Source organism: Pteronotus mesoamericanus, unplaced genomic scaffold (genome assembly GCF_021234165.1).
Source record: "Pteronotus mesoamericanus isolate MK-2021 breed Mesoamerican mustached bat unplaced genomic scaffold, CSHL_Meso_final scaffold_21, whole genome shotgun sequence".
Lineage (NCBI taxonomy): Eukaryota > Metazoa > Chordata > Mammalia > Chiroptera > Mormoopidae > Pteronotus > Pteronotus mesoamericanus.
In genome coordinates this window covers 1,329,596-1,351,704 of record NW_026555310.1, presented here as the reverse complement: position 1 = coordinate 1,351,704, position 22,109 = coordinate 1,329,596, and the positions used below count along the sequence as shown (strand labels likewise).

The window sequence follows — 22,109 nt, the reverse complement described above, 5'->3', positions numbered from 1 at the left end:
ATATGTATATTATATATATATATGGTGAGGGAAATATATGCATTTTCCTCTTGATTTATTCTTTAAGGTTTTCCAGTTAAAGGGGAGTTGGAAGCAAAATTAACAAAAATGATCATTGAACTTTAATGCTAGATTCCTATTTTCCAGAAGTGGCAGCTGTAGTTCAGAGAGGGTACAAGGTCTTGCCAGAATTCTCCCTTTTATTAAGGCAAAGTCATAATAAGAATGAATGTCTCCCCACTTCACAGTTACCCAATAGGCTGGAGAGATGAGAATCAGCCATCTTCTGAAACAATTTGGTCTATCAAATTTGTCACTCACTCTACAGTCAAAGAGAGAAGAGATGCCTTGGCCTGGCAGCTCATTTGGTTAGAGTGCCATCCCCAAATGCCAGAGTTGCAGTTCCATCCCCAGTCAGGGAACATACAGGTATGAACCAATGAATGCATAAAAATAAATGAAACAAATCAGTGTTTCTCTCACTCCTTTCCTCTCTAAAATTAAAAAAAAAAAAATTGAAATTCTAAAAAAAAGAAAAGAAAAAGACAAAGGAGCCAACCCCCTCCTCCAAACCAAACATATCACGTGTTTTTCCTCCTCATGCTCTCTACAGACCACCTAGCACCATTTTAGGGTACTTCAGGTAGGACCAGGATACTAGACAATCTGTCCCACTAAGTCAGAGGAGTGGATTGTGGGTAAGAACATGGTTTTAGAACCAGACCTCTTGGGTGCAAATGCATGTATGGTTGCCGATTAATACTTGTATGGCATTAATTAAATTATTTAACTACTCACAGCTCCACCATTCTCATCTACTTCATAAGGGTTTTTAAAAGTATTAAATAAGGTATTCAAAGATTTAGTATGTGCCTGGCCCCATAGTAAGTAATCAATAAATATTAGTATTATCATTAAGCTGTCAAGTGAAGGACAACCTTGTGATGCCAGGTACAATGCTAAATGTTTGAATAACTCCCTAATAGGAATAGATAAAGGCAAAGCACTTGCTTCTTCCAGATATTAAGCCTATCACTGGGATTTTATCAGAAGATCAAATACCCTCCTTCATAGCTAATGTTAGCTCTGTAGTTTGTTTTGTATCGTTCCATACTTCTAGTCTCTCTGACTCTACTCTGAAATTACTAGAAAGACTCCTGGGTAGGTTTGGACGCTCTTCTTGGAGAGCTCCTAAAGACAACAGTGTCAGAGATGTGGGGAAAATTGCTTTGGGGATAATATAAGTCAATGGAAGGTGTTCTTAACTTAAGGAGGGAGCGTCGGGAACCAAGGCACAGAGGGGTAGGGGAGAGCTGAACTTCGTCAAAACTCTTTTCTATTGTGAAATTCTTGAATTCGGTAAACTTCTCTTTTCTCATTTTGCAACTCTTTGTTCCTAATGGAGAACCGCAGACCCTGCTCCCTATACCCTTCCTTGTCCTGGACCCTTTACCCTTCTGTTCCTTCTACTCTCTCCTTCTGGTCTCCAAAGCTCTAGTAAAAGAAAATGTGCTTTTACAAACTCACGGGGTCTTCCCCTAGGTCCAACACAGCCTGGCACTCTCCTATGGGGAGATTATTACTGTAGCCGTTACCTTTCTGGCGACTTCGGTTTACCTACTTAACACTTTGGGCATCCTTTAGCTTTTTTATTGTATAGTGGCACAGACTTCTGTGAGGATGCTGAAGAGATCTGAGCGAGTCTGAGAGAAAAGGTAGCAGTGTTTGCCAAAGCAACCGTGGATATCAGGGACCCAATGGAACCTCTTAGAATAGGCATTAGGGTAGGATTCCGTCAGAAGCTGCCAATCTTAAGGGCTAAAGAGACATAGCGCCCCCAAAAGGAAAAGCGTATTAAAGCAGCTACAGCACGCGGACGATATCACGTGCTCTCCTCCCTGCCAATTGAAAATTAATATTCGCTTCCTCTGTTCCCCATGGAAACAACCCCGTCCCACGGTACCTCCCGCCCCATTCAGTCAAGAGGTTTTGGCATTTTATTGAGTGTTTAAACTGACAATCAAACACCTGCGCCTTATGGCTGGACATTTTGCTTCCGCTAAGCAAACTAGTACACCGATTGGTCAAGAGAGCAATAGCTGGCATACAGTAGTCCAATAGTCACCATCCTGGGCGGGGGCTAATGGAGACGTAGGACCAATCAACAGCGGCGTTGTTTTTGCGGCTCCACGTCGGCACCAACTCCGGGGCAAGATGGAGGCACTGATTTTGGTAGGAGCCGGGGGAGCTGAGATGCTGCGGTGTCTAGAGGGGCTGGGAGTTGGGGTTCAGCGTAATTGGGAGTGAGTAGAAAGGGGAGTTCGGGAAATCCTCAGGGATCGAAGGTTTGACTGGCCCCTGTAATAAGCGTGTGGCCTAGAGTAGGAGCTAAAGCCTCGGTTTAGAGTGGGAAGCTCTGCCGGGAAAAGGACAGAGTGGGTGGGAAGTTGAAGGGAGCACATGGAGTCCTTAGGACGCAAAGGATCAAAAGCGTCCTGGGTTGGGGTCTTTTAGGTTCCCTAGATTCTGAACATTGTAGATGATATCCTGATCTGAGTTTCCCCAAACCTCCAAATTCGCCCCAGATTTTAAGAGTAGGGTGCAGGTGTTTGTTATCACAGGCTTCTCCTCTTGGTTGTCACAATTTGACACTCCGCTAATAATTGCCACAGCCCTTAAAAAACTTTTTCTTCTGTTTCTCGTTAGTCCATTTTATATAGATATGTTTTGATAAAGAATTATCATTCCATCAAAGTTCTGGAATACCTGGTAGAGTTAGCATGGATTGTGGAATATTTTTCTAGACTCCTTATTCTGCTCTCCTTTTTCCTACCCATTTAAACTTTAGGAATTCTTGTAGGATCTTACTCTCTCGTTGCTTATATGAGAATTTTGGTGGTAAAAGGGATGTATTAGCTTCCTTGTCCCTATGACCTTTTTTGCTTGTTTAAACAAATAAAGCATTTTTACCCCTTTTTCAAAGTTGGATCAGAGAATTTCTCTCAAAATTGCCCCACCCGTTTTGCAATTTGGAGATGTTAACATAGATTGCATATAGAGGAGTTTAGCTCCCAGCTCCTTTCTTAATTGAACTGAACTCTAGGCCTCTTGTCTTTTTCCTTTCCTTCAGCTCTAATATATGTAATACAATTCAGATCCTCATCAGGTAAAAGAGAATGACAGGTTTCAATTCACCTTTTTCAAAATAGCAAAGATAGAGATAATTCCATCTCCTTATATGGTTGAAAGTTTAATATTTGAGTGATTTATTTTGTTTAATTTGAGTAGTTTTTAATGAGATGTTTTCTCTCCCAAGCAGTTAACCAGTATTAACCAGTTAACAAATTGGAATAAGTTCTAGGGGATTGGTTTCCTTGGAAGTTTTTAGAATTTTTTAGACTTGCCTACATCTGTTTATAGAAGGGAGCCTACTTACGGGTAAAGGAGTAAGGGAGATGATACTTTGGGAAGCTATGTGTCATGAGTGAGTTGAAGGACTTACATGTAAAGTCTCACATTTTCTCTTCTGTTATCTGTCTCTGATTTCTCAGTGAAGTGTATTTCAACCTGCTTCTTTCTTATATCCATTTTAATCTGTACCTTAGATGCCACATTCACAGATCCCTGCTAACCTGGTCAGGTACTCCAGTCCTGAACTTTGCTTTAAAAACTATACCGATTCTTTGTCATGATGAATGTGTGTAGTGGGGTTAGGGGAAACTAAGGTATAGGGAAAAGGACTTGCTTAAAGAAGTACGTTGTCAGAACTAGATTAGATTTTTATTCCTAATCCCAGACTAATTCTCTCTCCTATTACTTCATCATCAGCTTCCACCTCTTCAACATACAAAATTGTACTTTGACCATCAGTTACGTAAACTTTTTATTGGGGGCAAAGTGCCAACACTTATCAATTCTTGTGCTGATCTCGAGAATTCTTATGGTATTAAACTAGTATTTTCCTTTGTCTCCTTTGTGTCAGCTCTTTTCAACTTTTTTTTCCTCTTTACAATTCCAATATATTTTAGGCTCCCAATTAAGAATTTATATACCTTCCTCACCATTCTAGCCCTTCTCAGCTGGAGTTCAGGAGAAAGTTAAACCCTAATGACTTAAGGCATTCATTGTATATAGTTAATCAACTTCTCTGTATCCACAATGGCACTGGTTTTGTACCATCCTTTGGAGAAGTGAGAAAATAGCCCCATAAAAAATTTTTCAACATTCAGTGGTTCAGATGAGGAATCATGGTGCAGAATTAGGTGACCATAAGTTTTTCATTCTCTTCTCACCACCTTAACATACTGGCCCCCAATATTTAGCTCTGTCTTGATTCAGAATCACCCTTCTTCACTGTTTCTTTTGCTCTCTTCCCCTTGTTTTGTCTGTTCAATAGCATCTCCTGATTATTAGGTCACTGTCTTCATTGTGAAAAAATAAGAATCTGTGGATCTTTAGCTCTCTATTGAACTAAAGGGTTTACTGTAGCCGGATAGTATTTAACAAGCCACTCCTTAGAACGGGAGACAATTCTAAAGTTCCTTTAGGTTTCCTCCTTTCACAATTTTGTTACCTGGTTTGGCTGGGTCTCTGGGGAAATCTGATCAGAGCATATTCTTCAATTGTCACACCTACAAAGCACATAAAAATAGAATATTGAGAAGAAAGGAAGGGTAAGCTAGAGGAGGTCAAGAAGAACCATAAATTGAAATTTGATATGATTATGGGTATATCTAAATACCAGTAGTTTCCTTTCATTTAAAGATTTTACAGTGGGTCACATTTCTTTCTTGAATTAAGTAGTCTAGTCCTCGGGCACATTTGTCTAAACTTTCTCAGATTTTTTTAGTCTCTAAGGAAAGAGACCTTTTCATTTCCATCTGTTCCCAGTAGTTAATAATGCTCCCAAGACTTAACTTCCTCTCTCTTGCTGTTTTCTGCTGGTTTTCCTTGCCTTGTGAATGGAAGGGGAGCTCTGCAGGTCACCATTTTCCATTAATCTTTTTTTTTAATTTATTTTTTATTTTGTATCCTTTTCCAAGGACATTTTTCATTTCCTTTTTTGGAGAGAGAGAGGAAGGAAGAGAGAGAAACATTGATGCGAGAGAAGCATTGATTGGCTGCCTTCTCACTTACCCAAACCAGGGATCATGCCTCCCTGGACCGGTGATGAACCTGCAACCCAGGCATGTGCCCTGGCCAGGAATTGAACGTGCAGCTTTTTGGTTACAGGACAGTGCTCCAACCACTGAGCCACATCAGCCAGGGCTAATTGATTTTGTGAGAGAGAGCGAGAGAGAGAAAGAAGAGTGGTGGAGGGGAGAAACAAACATGGGTTTGTTACACTTACATATGCATTCATTGGTTGCTTCTTGTTTGTGTCTTGATTAGCGATCAAACCTGCAATAGTGGCGTATCAGGACAATGCTCCAACCAACTGAGCTACCTGGCCAGGACAATAACTTGTGGAATCTTAAAGATAATGGCTTATCCCCTTCCTCTCTTGGTTTACCTTTTTTTCCAAAGCTCAATTACTTTCGCAGTCTAGATCCTTAAACCTTCCCTCATAGATTTCATGTTTCCTAATCTCTGGATTCACTTTCATAGTGCTTTTCCAGTGCTTTATGGACCATACTTCTTATTCGTATCCTTTCTCTTCCCTTCATAACTTTTTTTTTTTCTGTCTTGCTCTTGATAACATTTTTATCTTTAAAAAAAATAAAAAAGAAAGACAAAATCATAACTAAGCCTCATTCAAACATCAAGGCATCCAAAGTGCACAAGAGTGTATATATATGTATATATGTGTGTGTGTGTATATATACATATATATATATATGAGGAAACTATGCAGAATACATCAGTGACTCTTAAAGGTTGATACTGCTCTGTGGCCCTAGCTTCCTGAATTATCTTAATGGGGCTTTTGTTAAATTCCTTTGGCACTAACAGTAGAGATACTTGGCCTAAATGCCCCCTCCTCTTGCTCTCCGCAAAGGTATCAATTACATTAAGCCCCAAAAGCACTCCCATCTCATTCCTGGCAGTCCCCTGTGCCCCTCTCCCAGCTGCGTCCTTGCTGGTGCCTGGCCCCTCCATTTCGTTAGGAGAAGCAATCTCCTCGTTCCTGCACTGTGGAGATATATTTCTCAGCTAGGGCGCGTGCAGTGCCAGCACTGCCCCCGGTGAGGTCCCTGGCAGCCATAAAAATTTTTATTGTGATTATGTTGGTGTCGGGGTGTCCATCTGGGTTATTGCACACCTAGTTTAATTGATTGAAGTTTAATTTATTGACACTTCAAATTAAATGATCAGAATAAACTGTGCTGCTACTCTGGCCGGCTTGTTTTAATGGTTGATTGCTAGAAGCAGACCTTGGCTTGAACTAAAACCCCTAAAGAGCAATTGACGCAGCTTCTAACTCTCCCCATGTCTTGCCCTCCAAGAAGACCTCGTTATAGATTTCCGACGTATTTATATATATTTTTTCCCTCTCCTTCACAGTGGTGGGAAAGAGTTGGTCCCTGGCAATGTATAAATTATATCAAAGGCCTAGGGGAGCTGTCACATGGTCAAAAGAGGAGGAGGAGCCTCCACATGAAGAAAGCCAAACCCTTGAGAAAGCAGGTCTTCCCTGGGAGATAGAGGATGAATGCAATATCCAAATACTAGAGGGAGCTTAGTGATGAATTTAGGGTCTTTTTCTTGTAGATACGTGCTACTGTTCTTTAATCCATCGACATGACTTGTTTAGACAGGATATTGACAAACAAACTAGTTATGGAAAGGGGAACTAAGGAAGCAAAGGATAGAACAAGAATAAAGAATCAGTGCCAAACTACCCATTTATGCCAGAGTAATTAGGAAGATGTAGGCAGAGTGCCCACGGGCAGCTGATGAAGATGGTTTGGGAGGTTAAGTCCATGAACATGTTAAGATGTCCCTACTGGCAAGGGCCTATCCGCATTCTGCCTCTCCTGATTCTGCACTGAGTAGGCTTTCTCTCAGATCAGGTTATTAAGAGTTCTGTCTTTAGATTCCCTAGCCTGTGTCATCTCTTTTGGCATTTGACCACCCCATTTCTTCAGAAAGTCTTCCCTGTTGTATAACCTGAGTCTTACGTGCTTTAGATGAAGCCTAGTTCTCCTCATTTGGCTTTTTAATTTTCCCACTATCAAGGCAGATAATCCCCAGTCACAGCCAACTGGCCTGTCTACCAGTTTTTCCCCTCCTATTCTCTTATTTATGTAGTTTTTAGAGGGAGATTGAAACTAGGAGAGAGGCTAGCAATTCTGCCTCAAAGGTTAATTTGGGGGAGCAAATAGATTGAAAGATGAATACAGAGGCTATCAATTCAGTCTTTAAAGACTGGCTTTTTGGTGCTGACTTTAGCAGTATATACAGTAAAATTGGACTGATACAGAGAAGATGAGTATGGCCCCTGCACAAGGATGATGTGCAAATTAATGAAGCCTTTCATATTAAAAACAAACAAAACAAAACTACCTTTTTGTTTTCAGGAGCAGATGAGGGGAGAGCGGAGTTGGGAATAAATTAGGATACAGGTCATAACCAAGGACTCATCAGAAACGAATCTGTCCCCATTTGATTTTTCTCTTTGCTGAGTGATATTTATATGTCGGCTTCTGAATTACCAAACTGGGAAGGCAGAACGTTCTGATGTTGCTCCTAAGCCTCAGGTGAAGAGTACTCTGATTTCTGCTTGTTCAGTTAATTTCTCTTCCCAGTAAGTGCTGCTTGCTTTGTCCTACATTTCTGTAATTATTTCACTTCTATAACAGTTGAAGAATTAGGGACTGTGTGACCTCTGGGCATAAAATTCTTTAGTAGACCAGCTTTCTGAATTTTAATAAAGGGCCTGAGACTTTGCTTTCCTGAAGAGCCCGTGGCTTCGTTATCTTTGTCTGCCTGTCTCACAGTCACCAAATTTAGTCGTTGAAAGCTGGAGGGGTATGGTGTTGACCTTTTCTCTCCCTTCTGGCCATGTTAGTTTTCTCAGTCATATTTATTTATTTATGAAGGTCTCTCTCTCTCTCTCTCTTTCATTGAAGTCATTAGTTGGTGCCAGGCAGAGAAAAAGGGTGATTTACAAAAGTATCATTCGTTTTCCCCTTTTTTCATTTCCTCCCCATACCATCTTATTATCTTCAGAAAGAATCTCATTTAATTCTAAACCTAGGTCGATGAACTCCTTCAAATCATAACAGTTTGTGAGTGTGTATTTTTCTGGTAACAAGGTCCATAAATTTCATAAGTGTATCAAAGAGATCTGCCGTACTTCAAAAAAGGTATTGACATTAACTGATCTAGCTCAGGCCTCTATTTTCTCCAGTGAGGAAGCTTAGTCCTAGAGAAATGTAGAACTTGAGGTAGTGGCTGATCCAGACGATAATACAAGGATTTTCTAGCAGTTTAGAGACATTTTCTTCTTCTGTAGTGTCAGAATTCTTGGTGATTGCGCATTCATGTTTTGTATCTATGTCAGAAAGGAAGATCATTTCTAGATATCTATTCTGCCCTCAGTCCTTCCTTGCTAGACGTGTTTGGTTTCTTCTGTATAACCAATATTTGGTCTCATGTCATCCAATTTGGTGGTACCTCTGGCTCCTATCTTTTCCTGGGCTGTGTTTTTGAATCTAACAAAACCCCTGGGTAGTATGTGAAAACAGCTTTTCCCTGTCAAAGTGTTTACCTAATTCTTTTCTTTTCATCTGAAGCCCCTTGGCTTGTGGCTGGCAAATTGGAGCCCACCCCAAAGGAGTTTTTCATTTTTAAGAAGTTTGCACAGATGAGGTAGCAAATACCTGCTTAGGTCATGTAGGGCTGGGATTAGTATCTAGGAATTTCTCTTTCTAGTTTTTACTGTCTTGGTTTTATTTTATTAAAAGGTTTAAGGGAAGAGCATCTTGTTTCTAGTTGATCAGGTCTGTTGCCAAGCCATGGTTCTACCTTGTTTGGCATGACCATAAAGATTTCTTTATAAGTGGGAAATGAAGAACTTTCTAGGAATCTCAACCAGATTCTTACTTGTGCCCTTTCAGCTCTGTGGATAGCATCCTCTAACTCCATGAAGCCTTCTTGGTCCCTCTCCTCCAAATGAATCAAATGAAGTTATTAGTCATAGCCCCCAAATACACTGTCTGCCTGCTCCAGACACTCCTTAAGTCCTCTTCTGATGACATACCATGATTTTATCCCAGAGTGTTCTCTTATTATATACTTGTACATTGTGAATACCCTTAATTTAGAGCTTTTTCAGAGCCCATCTCTCTGAGTTTGGCTTATAAGACACAGAAATAGAGAGCTTTTATCCAGAGCTGCCAGCTGCCTTTTTAATACTTTTGCTAATGTCTATAATCCTTGGGAAGCTGCAGGTCATCTGAAGGCCCACAGGGGGCAGCACTAGGAATGGCTCTTCCCCTCTAGTTCTCTGTGCTGGGGGAGGGGCTACTGGGAGATGATTTCTTTTTCACCAGGCTTCAGAATCCCCTGGTTGAGATCAAAGACTCCTTTACATCAGGCTATTTGCTTGTTAAGTGTTGTTTCAGCTCTCCTTAAGAGTTTGGTCTTGGTTTTTCTTGATAATAAAAACACATGAAAATCTATCTGAGCCACCCAACCTCCCACAAACTAATCTGCCTACACATCATTTCCAGGCACCATTAGCATTTGAGGTGAAGTTCTGTTATACACTCAGGCTGTGGCTCTCTGAAAGTCAGTGCATCACAGAACTTTGTCTCGAAAGCTTTCTAGCAGCTACCCATTTGGGAGTGGGAGGGAAGAATAGACCTTTTAAATCCCTTGAACATGGCCTTAAGCTTGTAGGGTCTTTCTCAATAACCAGCACTTAATGTGTTACAAGGTCAAGCCTAGTCCATTGTTGGGGAAGCCTATTTCTCAATAGCTGGGAGTTATTTATAAACTTGCCCTTTGCAAAAACTTAAAAATGAAATCACATCGTCAGTAATGGCTCCTGGGGCCTTTAAACTGGCTGGTTTTATGGTGTGAGAGGAAGTCCTGACCCTCCCCACTCCTGAGAGGCAAAGACCCCAGGCTGAAGTGGAACCAACTGCAGTCAGGAGGTGGCAGGAGAAGTAAAGGAGAAGCTGCTGGCTCCAGTTGTAGCAGAATGGAGAAATAAAACAGCATTCAAGCTCTTACCTAAATTCTCAGCTTTGTTTAGTGTAGTTATTCTTTTGAAAGTTTGAAATGACCAGCCTTTCCTCTAGTGTCTTCTTACCCCTTTCAGAGTCATTCTAAGTCATCTCCTTGACTTCCTTTGCCTGTCTTTTGTCCTTCCGAGGAAGATTCAGTATTGTTATTTTGAAAATTTCCTTGGTAACGTCTTATAAAACGCTAGTGAAAAGAGCCAGGAACAGAACCCAGAAATCTGTTTCTTTTTTTTTGTCACCTGTTTTAGGCACTCACACATTGTCAGCCACAAAGGACATTGTTGGACTCTCCTAATTGGCAGGTGGCCAGACAGTTTTTCTTTTCTTTGGGATCCCATTCTTTCTAGGGATGCCAGACTCCATGGCTACAAGAACCAGTTACCTATGCCAGCTCAATGCCCAGTTTAAACTATTAAGAAGCTCTCTAAGTTTTCTGTGAATGTGGATAGAGGAGCAGAGCCAAAGGTTTCCAGGGAAAAAGATTGTGGGGGGAAAAATATGTCTTCTACATTTTCTTCCCTATGGACTTCTTTCTTCTCTGCTAAGGAAACTCATTCCCATTCGGATCTCTCTTTTGAGGAACTGAGGATCCAAGTTGCTGTAGAACTGAGCCTACTTTATGGGAAGATCTTTCTGTGGGGAATTAGGAGTTAGGAAAACTGCTTTTATTTGTAACCTATTAGGTGAGAATCTAGAGACTTCCCTCTGCTAGATATAATGTTCCTTTGAGAGAGGAATTGCTCATGCCTTGTTTATTCCAGAGAGTAACATAGAGGATGGGCATCTCTAAGGAGTGTTTATCAGAGGAGAGATAAGTTGGTCGTAATATCACCCAAAATGGCCATACTAGATAATCGACCTATACCTGGAAGTCTGATTATAAGAGGGTTCCCTACGTACATACTACATCAGAACAGTTTTACTTTATTCTGAAACTTTATTCTCATAATCATTCAACAAATATTGACAGTTTAGTAATGGGTTAGGCATTGTTTTGAACACTTGGGGTAAATCAATGAACAAAACACAAAATTGCTGTCCTTAAGAATTCAAGTGAGGAAAGCTTACATTCTTCACCTTGTTCTCAAAAGACTGGGTTTCCTATACTCATTCGTAATGCCCTGAGCTAGGATTGGTTCTTTGCGTGGATCCATAGACTTCCTGGAGCCTCATGGGACAATTTACTTTTATAGACACTACAGTTTCTGGATCCTTGGAAATGATTCTTTTCTCCTCATTCTTGGGTGTTTGTTAAACACAGGCTTGGGAGAGTAAATTTGGCTCCTGTGAGGACTGTGGGTTTCCTAAGTAAGCCAGGAAAGGGAGGTAGCAAAGCAACAGCCTTGTCCTATAGCACAGGGAAAGGATATCAATGGTAAGTAATATTGATTAGAAAGTCAATGTGAGCCTGCAAACACCTATACATACACCACTGCCTGCCTCCCCGTCCTCCTCCTCCTGGTTGGCTGGTTCCTTAGTAGCTGAAGGAGTAGAGGAGCTTTTTGCAAAGTGATATGCTTTGCGGTTATTTGAGTTTGAGAAGCTATGATTCCTTTATGAGAGCCAGTGTCCTCAAAGTTTGATTCTTGGTAGTGAAGAAACAACAACCCTCCCCTAACCCCCCTCTTTATCTCTAGGCCCCCAGGGTGTTTCTAAGATAGATCATCTTCTCATTGCTTCTTAACATCCCCAAAATTCATTTTGGTTTTTTTCCTGGCAAGTTAAGTGGTGGTGGTTCAGGTATAATAGAGGAATTGGGATCACAGGGGAAGTCTCGGGAGACGGAGATGCATGCACACACATGCACCAACATTTCCCTCTGCTTAGTGTGTGGGTGGTTTAGGGAAGGCTTGCTTTATGCCTCTGCATTGCTACTGCATTGGGACTGCAGAAACTTCCAAGTATACCAGGGCATTCAGCCCTGTTTTCAAGGAGCCTTGTGTAGTGGCTATTAATTAACTTGGTTATATTCCATACCCACCTGTGCATGGGAGACCAGTGAGGGAGGGTAATTTGGAAATAACTGTAGCATGATATTTGGAAATAAAAGTATGACCTAGCTTGATTAAGCATTCTGTGGGTCTGGATCAGAGAAACTGTTTATCTGATGCTGCTTTGGAGTCCTTTGTTAAAATGCCTCCCCGCTCAATTCACCTCATTCACCACTTGGTTATTCTCAGTAGGAAATGTCAGTTTTCTAACCAGGTTGGGATAGGGGATACACAGAGGCACCTTAGTGGGACTAGGAGAAGGTATCTGGTTTGCCAGTGGTGGCAGAGCCTTCAGGACTGAAGGTATGTTCATATCTCTTCAGGAACCCTCCCTGTATACTGTCAAAGCCATCCTGATTCTGGACAATGATGGAGATCGACTTTTTGCCAAGGTGAGATTCCCTTTCAAACTAGTTTAGGAGCAAGACAAAGACTTACTCTGAGATTTCAATCTTGAGACTGGTCCCATTAATTCATATTCCTTGATACTGTAATTTTGAGAATTCTTCCATCTTCCATGCCTACTCCAGATAAAACCTAAACTGCTTTTGTCTCTTGGTTGCCCTGCTTCTCTACTTGCTATCCTCAGACTTTGACCTCCTTTGTTATCAGCATCAGAGCAGAGAAGAACTTGGGAACCTTGGTTTCTGAACAAAGCAGTGTCTAGATGTGAGATGCAGCCTGCTTGTGCCCATCACTCCTGTCCCTTTCCCTTCTACTGTGTCATCTGTTTGGGTTTTTCCAGGGAAATTTCTTGTAGTTCCAGGGTTCCGGCCCTAGGCCTGCAGTTAGTACCAAACTTGTTACCTACTGGCTTTCCCAGTGTGACATTTCTAACTTTGGATCTATTTAAAAAGATGATAAAGGACACCTCTCTGTTCTCCCTCTATATTCTCCCCCTCCTGTAGAAATTTTTTCTGTCCCTTGTGTGTTAACTCCGGGCGAGCATAGCATAAATCAATCAGCAGGTAGAGATTAGTTTAGAATTCACCAGCTGTTCCTCCCTGTAATTGGATGTAACTATGCAGGACACCTTTTGAAACAGTTATCCAGTTACTAAATGCCAGACCTGTCATAGGTCTTCAGCTGACTGCAACGGATTAGCCCCTAAAGAGCAGAGCGATTTAGCAGCCTCTATCTCCACCCCCTTGCCAGGGAGAGCTTGGGAGTGGGCTCAGCAATGTGCTAGATTGCCTCCTGCTTCTTTCAGTTTGCAGAAAAGAAAGCTAAGATATGAGAGGGCATAAGGTAGGGTTTGCCTTTCTTTAGAGGAGGTTTTTGTAGCCTTTCTTCATTCCTCAGCTTCATACAGTGAATGAGGGCCTACAAGAAGTGTTCTGTGCTTGTAGAGTCTTTTGTGTTCTGTAGCTACTCCCTGATGGGGGAGCTTCTAGGAAGCACTCAGTGAGAGTGGTCTCAGGATTGCTAGAATACAGACAAGGGCAGAACTGCATCAGAAGACTCATAGGCCTCTGCTCTTACAGTCATAGAAATGTGTGGTGCGGTTGCTTAGAGCTGGGTCCTTAAAAAATTATTTTTGTATTCAGGTACTTGCTGCCCATTCCCTGCCTCTGTAGTTTTTCCCTCTTCATATCAGTATTTCTCCTTTACCCCATGCCTTGAAAGAGAGAAATCCAAGATCCAGAGGAAAACATAAGTCACTAATCATTCTGGGATCTGAGCTTTAATGACCCAACCCTTCTCCTTTCCCTCTGACCAGTACTATGATGACACCTACCCCAGTGTCAAGGAGCAAAAGGCTTTTGAGAAGAACATTTTCAACAAGACCCATCGGACTGACAGTAGGTCATTTTCCTTTCACTATTCCCTGTGTTGGGGGGAATCCTGGTGGGAAGGGGGAGGCAGCAGGACTGCAGAGAAAGGGTAAAATGACTCTGCCTCCTTTTTCTCTTTTTTTCCTCCTCCCCTCATATAATAAACTCTTCAGAAATGTAATGGGGAGGTGAGTGTACCTCACGCGGGAATACCGTGCTGGAAGGTTGGCTGTTAGCTACCTGTCTAGTCCCTGGATTTATGAGCCTCACTTGACAAATTTAACTGCAGCTCTGCTTATTGTACCGCATCCATTAGGGCAGGTAAATGGAAGTCTGTAAAGGTGACCGCTCTGCATTTTCACCTCCGAAGGATTGACTAGTATCCTGTCTCTTATACAAGGAGGGAAATAAGGGTAGTTGGGGGGAGGGTGGTTAGAGGAGAAGATACATTTACACTTCCCCAAGTTTATACTTCCCTTCGGCTACCACCTAAAAATAAAAAGCCGTTCAACTTCAATCTTTGGGGGACATTCGACCTACATTATCTCAGCCCAAAACAACTGATACCTGGAGTTTATGGGAACTCCTTCTGTCCCACTTCTTGTCTCAGGCCACACGCTGTTTCCACCTTTTTTCCCCCAGGTGAAATTGCCCTCTTGGAAGGCCTAACAGTAGTATACAAAAGCAGTATCGATCTCTATTTCTATGTGATTGGCAGCTCCTATGAAAATGAGGTGAGAATCCCCGCTCCCCTTTGCTATCTCTGATTCCACTTCCTAAACTACAGGCAGGACATAGTTGCTGGTTCTGGGCCTCAAGGAATACCACATTGTTCTGGCTTCTGACTGGGCTAACGAAGTTGTCAGAGGTTCCTGCTGGCCTCACAAAAATGGCCTAGTAAATGAATTAGCCTAGAATAGACTCTTCCCAGATATTTTTTATCTCTATGTAGGAGATACCACATTTTTTTTTTAATTTAAGTATTGATTTTTTTGGGGGGTAGGGGGGACATTGATTTGTTGTTCTGCTGATTTATGCGTTCACTGGTTGCTTCTTGTGTGTGCTCTGACCAGGGATCGAACCTGTAACCTTGGTGTATCAGGACAATGCTCTACAACTGAGCTACCTGGCCAGGGCACACCACATGTGTTTGAATGCATTGTAATGTACCATATCAATGGCCTTTCCTTGGTTGTGTGTTTTAAGATGGATTTTTGAAGTATGGTCAAGGTTGGGGGGATGCTTGCTCCTGCTGTGAAGGTTCCACACCTGACTGAGTGTGGATCATTTAGCCAACATTCTGGGTCATGTTGCCAGCCATACATTGTGAATGGGTATAGTCCTTGAAATTTGGACACTTGAGAAGACTGGGTGTAGTCCTAACCTGCATCCTCTACACGGGAAAAGCCATTTATCTGAGGTAGCTAGTTCTAGGAAGGATAGTAGATAAGTAAAAATAAGCCCTCACATAATTTGAGACAAAAGTAAAAGTTTAAGAGAGCCAACCCTTACTGAGCTCTTATTGCTATAAGTACTTTGTAAAGTACATTGTTACTTAAACCATAAAATACTTCTGTGAGTTATAGGCATTGGTGTCCTTGTTTTGTAGATGAGGAGCCATATGAAATTACTAGTATTTAACCACTGTTGAACTACAAAAGTAGGAGTTTCATGTGGTTCAACCTAATTTTCCCAAGGTTACACATCCAGAAAATGGCTCAGCTGGGATTTAAGCCCAGATCTGTTTGACTCTAAACGCCATGCTCTTTCTACTAACTCTGACCTCACCTATTGCTTGACTAATTATTTCTCTATCTAAGATTCAGGTAACACATACAGTTGGTAAATACACATAGAAGACTATGGCAGGGAAGTTCTGTTTGAACAGTCTGGTCAAAGAGAGACGTCCAGTTGTGGGATCATGAGACCGAATTTATTTCTCTTAGAAACCATGGGTCCTCTTTCTATTTTGCTCTTACTTCCACCTTTATGTTTTGTTCTTACTTCTACCTTATGCTTTTGGTCCTTTGCAAAAGCCTGTGTCTTTTGATACTTAACGAATTATAGGATGTTGTTTTTAGATAACAGCTTGGAGGGCCTTGAACCTTTTCCCTCTGCTTCTGTCTCCCAACAGCTGATGCTCATGGCTGTTTTGAACTGCCTCTTTGACTCATTGAGCCAGATGCTGAGGTGAGCAATCCACCCTTGACATCTGTTAGAAGAGAAAGTCACTAGTCTTCAGGCCCAGGGGTTTGTGGGAAAGCAGAGGCTCCAGGGAGCTGATTTATCTTGAGAAGTTGGGCTTATTATTTCACAGGAATTCACACTGATGGAGAGGACTGGATGGAGGGAAGAGTATGTCCCTTGGGAATAATTCTCCTAAGAAAGGGGATTGGGAGGGAGCAGAAGTAAAACACTTCTGTGTTTACTCTTTTCCTCATTGGCTCTGTTAGAGTTCTAAGCACCCTGAAAGTGCTTTCCTGGACTTCATTCTTTACGTGAGAGGTAGGAATGGGGCAAGCATGGGGGACTGTCCTATAAAACATTAGTACCTTGGGAGTAGAGGCAGTGCTCCCAATTTTTCACTTCTAGCCCTTAGTTTTTCATTTCCATAGGACAGGAAGAATGTGCTTATTACCCTTTCCTCCCTTTCCACCACTCCACTAGTCCTCTGCTCCTCATGTAGATGGGCAGTAGAAAAGATAAAAGATACTTTTCCTGAAAACGTACAGGGCTCTGAACTTCATTTCCCCACAGCAGCTCCCCAGTGAACTCAGAACAGACAGCCATCCGGAGCAGAACAGCAGGCATTCTCAGCCCCACAAAATCAGCAGGGTGAATGGCTCAGATTTCCTCAGGAAGGGGATGATTTATTTCTTAGCCAGGTGAATGAATAGGCTTCATTTCGGGTAATCTAGTGAAAGAGTCAAACTGACGGATGTGACTGGCCACAAGCACCAACCACCGGATCTGAGGCTGGTGGAAGCGGGCCCTGACTGTTCCCTGCCCCCTTGTTGGGCTTCTTTTCAAGACCTGAACAGAGCTGGTGAGGGAGGGAGAGCAGGGGAAGGCTTAGAAGGTTTGTCAGCAGAGCTTGAGTGCAAGTAGTTTGTACTCAACCCCTCCCCACCTCCTGCCACCTCCAGATTGAGTTTTAGCTCTGTTTGTTTCCTTTTTCCACCCACTGATGTCAGCATTTATGAGAAATGTCATGAGCAGTATCATGGCAGGTAAAAAAGAAACAATAGCTCTGGATAATCAACCCCCGAATAGTCAGAAATTAACTGTATTTTTTGAATCTCCTTCCTGATGTTTCTGATCCTTTCTCAGCGAATAAAAGTAGGAAGGAGGTGTAGAGTAGATTAGCTAAAAAGTAATTATTTACCATATTTACTTTGTGTGGTTGGTGGAGACATTTATTGATCTAGTGTAGGTTCCCAACTCAGACAATGTCCTAGGATCCCTTTCATACATGAGCTGTTTCTACCCCGCCCTCCCCCCACCTCTGGGACTCAGGAAAAATGTAGAAAAGCGAGCTCTGCTGGAGAACATGGAGGGGCTCTTCTTGGCTGTGGATGAAATCGTAGATGGAGGGTGAGTTCTCTGATTTGCCTGGACCTCTCTGAATCTAGGGTGTGTGTTGGGGTGGGAGGTGGCAACTGCCCCTATCCTAAGGCAAGTGAACTGAGTGACCAGAGGATCCCCATAGTAAGTTGGTTTTGCAGGAAAGAGCAATTGATGATCTCTTCTTTGTTTTTGTAGGGTGATCTTAGAGAGCGATCCCCAACAAGTGGTACACCGTGTAGCATTAAGGGTAAGCAGGAGTGTTCGTCTGTATCCCTGCATCTACTCACTCTCCAGGACCAGAGTTGGTAAATGTATCTAAGGGTCTGGGCATGTAAAACACATACAATCTTCTCCTTTTTTCAAATTCTCATTGTCCCAAAGACAGGAAGCAGAGGAACATTATTTCTGCCCCTAACCTGGTACCTAGCACCTCATACAGCCTTTGCATAGAGTGCACATTTAATATGTACTTATTGAAATAATGATGTAATAAAAAGAAATCTTAATATTGCTGATCCTGAAACTATAAAGGAAGTTGAAGTTGGATCATTCTTCCTTTGGGGATGGATCACAATCATTCGAGGCAGAGGAGTGTCTTCCTTGTCTTTTAAGGTCTTATAAAACTGAGGATAACACCTCTCCATCAAAAGTACTTATCTGTTAGAAACTTAATTTTTTTTGGTGCTAGTCATATCAGAAAGGGGCCTCTGAGTTAACCACAGAAGGCTCCAAGTCTATTGGGGAGACAGTGAATGTGGGGAGAGCCCACAAGCAAATTGCAGGGGTGCAGAGATGTCTGAGCAAAGTAAATATCCCCATTCACAGAGTGTCCCAGTTCTGACCTCCAAAGAGTGAAGGCTGACAGTGCCGGGTAATGGGAAATCTTTTCCCTTAACTGCCATGGGCTCCATTTGCATAGTTTAATCTTCTCCTCTAACATATGTCTCTATGTGGCAAGAGAGAGGGTCCTCCCCACCAACTCCCTCCTTCCCCTTCTTAGGCTGCTGTTGGCAGCAGTTTATTTCTTCAAATTAACATGCTTGTCATTACCCATCAGGCTTTGCAGGATCCATTAAACTATCCCTGGCTCCCCTCATCCTTTCCCTAGTGATATTGATATTCAGGGAAGGTCTTCTCTGAGTAGGGAATCAGGTCCCCCTAAGTTGTGGATCACATAACCTGCTGGTTACTTGGAATGGAATAAGTCTTTTATGTCCTTCTGTCTTAAAACAGAGGATGGATGAAATGACTGTTTTTTTGTTCACAGTCTCTCTGGCCAAGTATAATTGTAGCTGTACTAGTTCCTAGAAGAGATTGATACCTTTAAGGTTTCTGCCCTTTGCTTCAGTTTAAAGGACTACCTCTCCTTTCTCCATTTCCGAACTTCAATCAGGTCTTCCCCCAGCTTTCTTCCATACTGAATGCTTTTTTTTCCTCTGTGCTGTAGGGTGAAGATGTCCCTCTTACAGAGCAGACCGTGTCTCAGGTATGACTTTCTCCCTTTTTCCTCTCAAGATGGACTGGGTCATTAAGGAGGCTAGAATAGCATTCTACTCGAACCCACCAAGTCTGAATGAGACTAGAGACTGAAGACATATCTTCCTTGGCTCTCTCTTATTCTAGAGAACTGGGACTCACACAGCCAAATGCCCTTAACCCACCTCAGCTCCCATCCCAGTTTCCTGTGAGCAGTCAGCCTGGGCGTGTACCCTTCAAACCCTCCCTGCCTGGTGCCTCATTCAGTGATTTATTCCCCAGCAGAGGCTTGCTTTAAGCAGATGGTCTGTGTGTGTGGATGTGTGCATATGCACACGCACACACTGTGTCTCTCTCATTATTCAAATGAGGGCTAAGCTGGAAATGCATATTTGAGAATATGCAGGTTTTATAGATCTATCCTACTACTTTGCAAATAGATTTGTTTACCTGATTGGGGAAGGAGGAGAGATTCTGTTCTCTACCCATTTGGAATTCTCACTAAAAAGTTCACCTGGCCCTGGCTGGTGTGGCTCAGTGAATTGAGCACCAGCCTGTGGACTGAAGGGTTGCTGGTTCTGTTTGTGGTCAGGGCACATGTCTGGGTGGTGGGTTGGGTCCCTCGCTGGGGGCCCGTGAGAAGCTATCAATTGTTGTTTCTCTCCCTCTCTTTCTCCCTTTCCTCTCTCTCTAAAAATAAATAAATAAATTCTTTTTAAAAACATTCATCTGGATGTGGTAACATACATACACCCCTTTTAACATATGTCCAGTAATCCCGTTTTTTTCTTTCCTCTCAGGCATACCTCTTTGCTCTTCATCCTCCCAATGGATTTTAATTTTTTTTGCAAATTCCCAAACTGACTATCCTCTAGAGCTTTAGAGAGCTTCTTCCCATTCCTTTACCCTTGGGAATTTCCCATTTGCCATTCTTCTAAGCACAGGGTAGGCAAGGAAGGAGAAGGAAAAGCCCTAATCCCCAATCCTCAATCTCCATCCTACCCTCCAGCAACCTCCTCAATGTTGCCCTTGTTTCTGCAGGTGCTGCAGTCAGCCAAAGAACAGATCAAGTGGTCACTCCTTCGGTGAAGACCCCACTGTTCCTGGCTCCTCATCCCCCGAAAAAATCCACGTCTGCTGTGATTTCTCATCCAGTCCCCCAGCTGATGTTCTCAGGGTCATCTTGGGATCACAAGGAATCCTTACATCTCCATTCTGTTTGTGGTTGTCCCCTGGTCTAAGCCCCTAGGTGCTTCCCATTCCTTCTGTTTTTTGAAGTTCTGGGAGTAAACCTCCCAACAGATTTGGATGCTGGGCCGGGGGAAGCACCTCTTCCTTTCTAGACTGGATTTTGTTCCCTTCTCCTGTCTTGCATATTTTCTTCTAAACTTCTGTGCCCTTTGCTGTAGCTATGCTTCAGATCAAAGCAGGAGAAAGAATGTGCTGAATTTTTTTCTCCCTTTACTGGGCCTTCATCCCAATAGTTCATGCACCCAGCAAGGAAGGGAAAGAGGGAATTCTTTTCTATAGGATGAATGTTGGGGGGTGGTGAGAAGAGGTATATCTAGTCTCAGCCACAGCCCCACTTACTGGCCTCAGCATTTTCTCCCTTCTTACCGCCCCATCCTCCAGCCTTGGAAAAAAGATTGGAACAGTTTGTGGGCAGGGGACAGAGTGGAAGAAGCAGTAATTTAAATTTTATTGGATAGGGCTTATAAAATTCTGTATTTCAGTCACAGTTGCATTCTTTACCCTGATTCTAGCTTATAGCTTCAAAAGTGCTGTAGTCTGTGAGTGTTCATTGTGACAATGTCCATCTCTTGGTCTGGTATCTTAACTCTTACCTTCATAACCCTAGGATCTTTGCCTGGCTTGTCCTCCCTGTGCCCTGGAAGAAAGCCAGTCCCTGAACTAAAACTCCATTCTAGTCTTGGGAAGAAGAGTTTCTGCTCAGAACTAGGGAGGGGGTGGAATTTATGACTTGGGCCTCTGGGCTCTCTCAGTCTCTTTGCTCCCCCCACATGCTTTTCACTCCTCTGCCTTGCGTCTGTAATCTCTGCTGCTTAACCCTGTCCTTTCCTTGTCTCCATCCAGGCAGTAGGTCTAGGCTCTTCCCCTCCCTAAGTCGCTGAGATGCCTTTCTTCACAAAACCTTTGGGATTTGGATTTCCCCAGGAAGATGGAGGATTGAATACCCACTCTTGGGTCTAATCTTTCACCTTGACCCAAAAAACTTCCCACAAAAATGTCTCAAAAAACCTTCCTGAAACTTCTGCCCCACCTACTAACTGCCAGTTCTCCATGACTGAAGTGGGGTGCATAACTGAGCATATTTGAGGGGGCATTTTTTGTGTAAGAGATGTATGGAGTCAGGAGATGGATTCCTTCATATACTGCTCTGTGCAAAGAGGAATAAAACATTTCTTTTTCCAAATTGCCTTTGTGTGATGTTTTTGTTCCTCTTCCTCTCTTTTTGGCAGCTGCTCCTATTCCTCTAGCATTCCCCTCACTCCTCATCTTATAATATTTCTTCCCTCTTACCTCAGAGACTCCCCCGCAGTCTCCCCGCCCCACCACCACCACCACTGCCATCCCTAATTTACGGGACTGTTTGCCTCCTTGGCATCTCTCAGTCCCCTTGCCTGGAAATTGGCGCCAGGGCTGGGGTGGGGATGGTATTTTCTCAGTGGGAGTCCCAGCGAACTGAGTTCTCCCCCACCACTCCCAAAGCCAGCTGCCTGCTCCCGCTTCAGCCATTAGTAACCCGGAGACGCGCACCTGCGTGGGGGCTCTCCTCCAGACCCTGCTCCCTTCCTGCACCTCCCACTCCTGCTCTGAAATGGCGCTGAGCGGGTTATTTATCGGAGCCAGTGCTGCTCCAGAAGGTCAGGACGGTGGTGTAAATAACCTCTTCTCACCATTTCCCCGTCCCTCCAGAGCCTGCTCCCCTCCCCCTCCTCCACCTTTATTCTCACAAATGAATGTGGCTGGGCTGGCGTAGAGCCTGGCCCTGCATCTTAATGGGGCGGTGAGCTCACAAGATGGATTTAGCTGGGGGTATTATGGTTGCCTTGGTGACAGGAGAATGCTTTGGTTTTCTTTCCCCT

At 42.9% G+C, this 22,109-nt stretch overlaps 1 protein-coding gene and 1 non-coding gene across 2 annotated transcripts; both read left to right on the top strand.

Moving 5' to 3' along the window:
* Positions 1–2,181: 2,181 nt before the first annotated feature.
* On the top strand, positions 2,182–21,409 carry COPZ1 (COPI coat complex subunit zeta 1). The gene is made up of 9 exons (XM_054591001.1): positions 2,182–2,232; positions 12,508–12,576; positions 13,905–13,986; positions 14,602–14,693; positions 16,094–16,149; positions 17,476–17,553; positions 17,722–17,773; positions 18,974–19,012; positions 20,044–21,409. Exons 1-9 carry the CDS (start codon positions 2,215–2,217, stop codon positions 20,089–20,091), a joined length of 534 nt encoding a protein of 177 aa, XP_054446976.1. The 5' UTR covers positions 2,182–2,214; the 3' UTR covers positions 20,092–21,409.
* On the top strand, positions 7,380–7,486 carry LOC129085153 (U6 spliceosomal RNA). The gene has a single exon (XR_008530657.1). It is a non-coding gene; the product is annotated as a U6 spliceosomal RNA (small nuclear RNA).
* Positions 21,410–22,109: the final 700 nt, after the last annotated feature.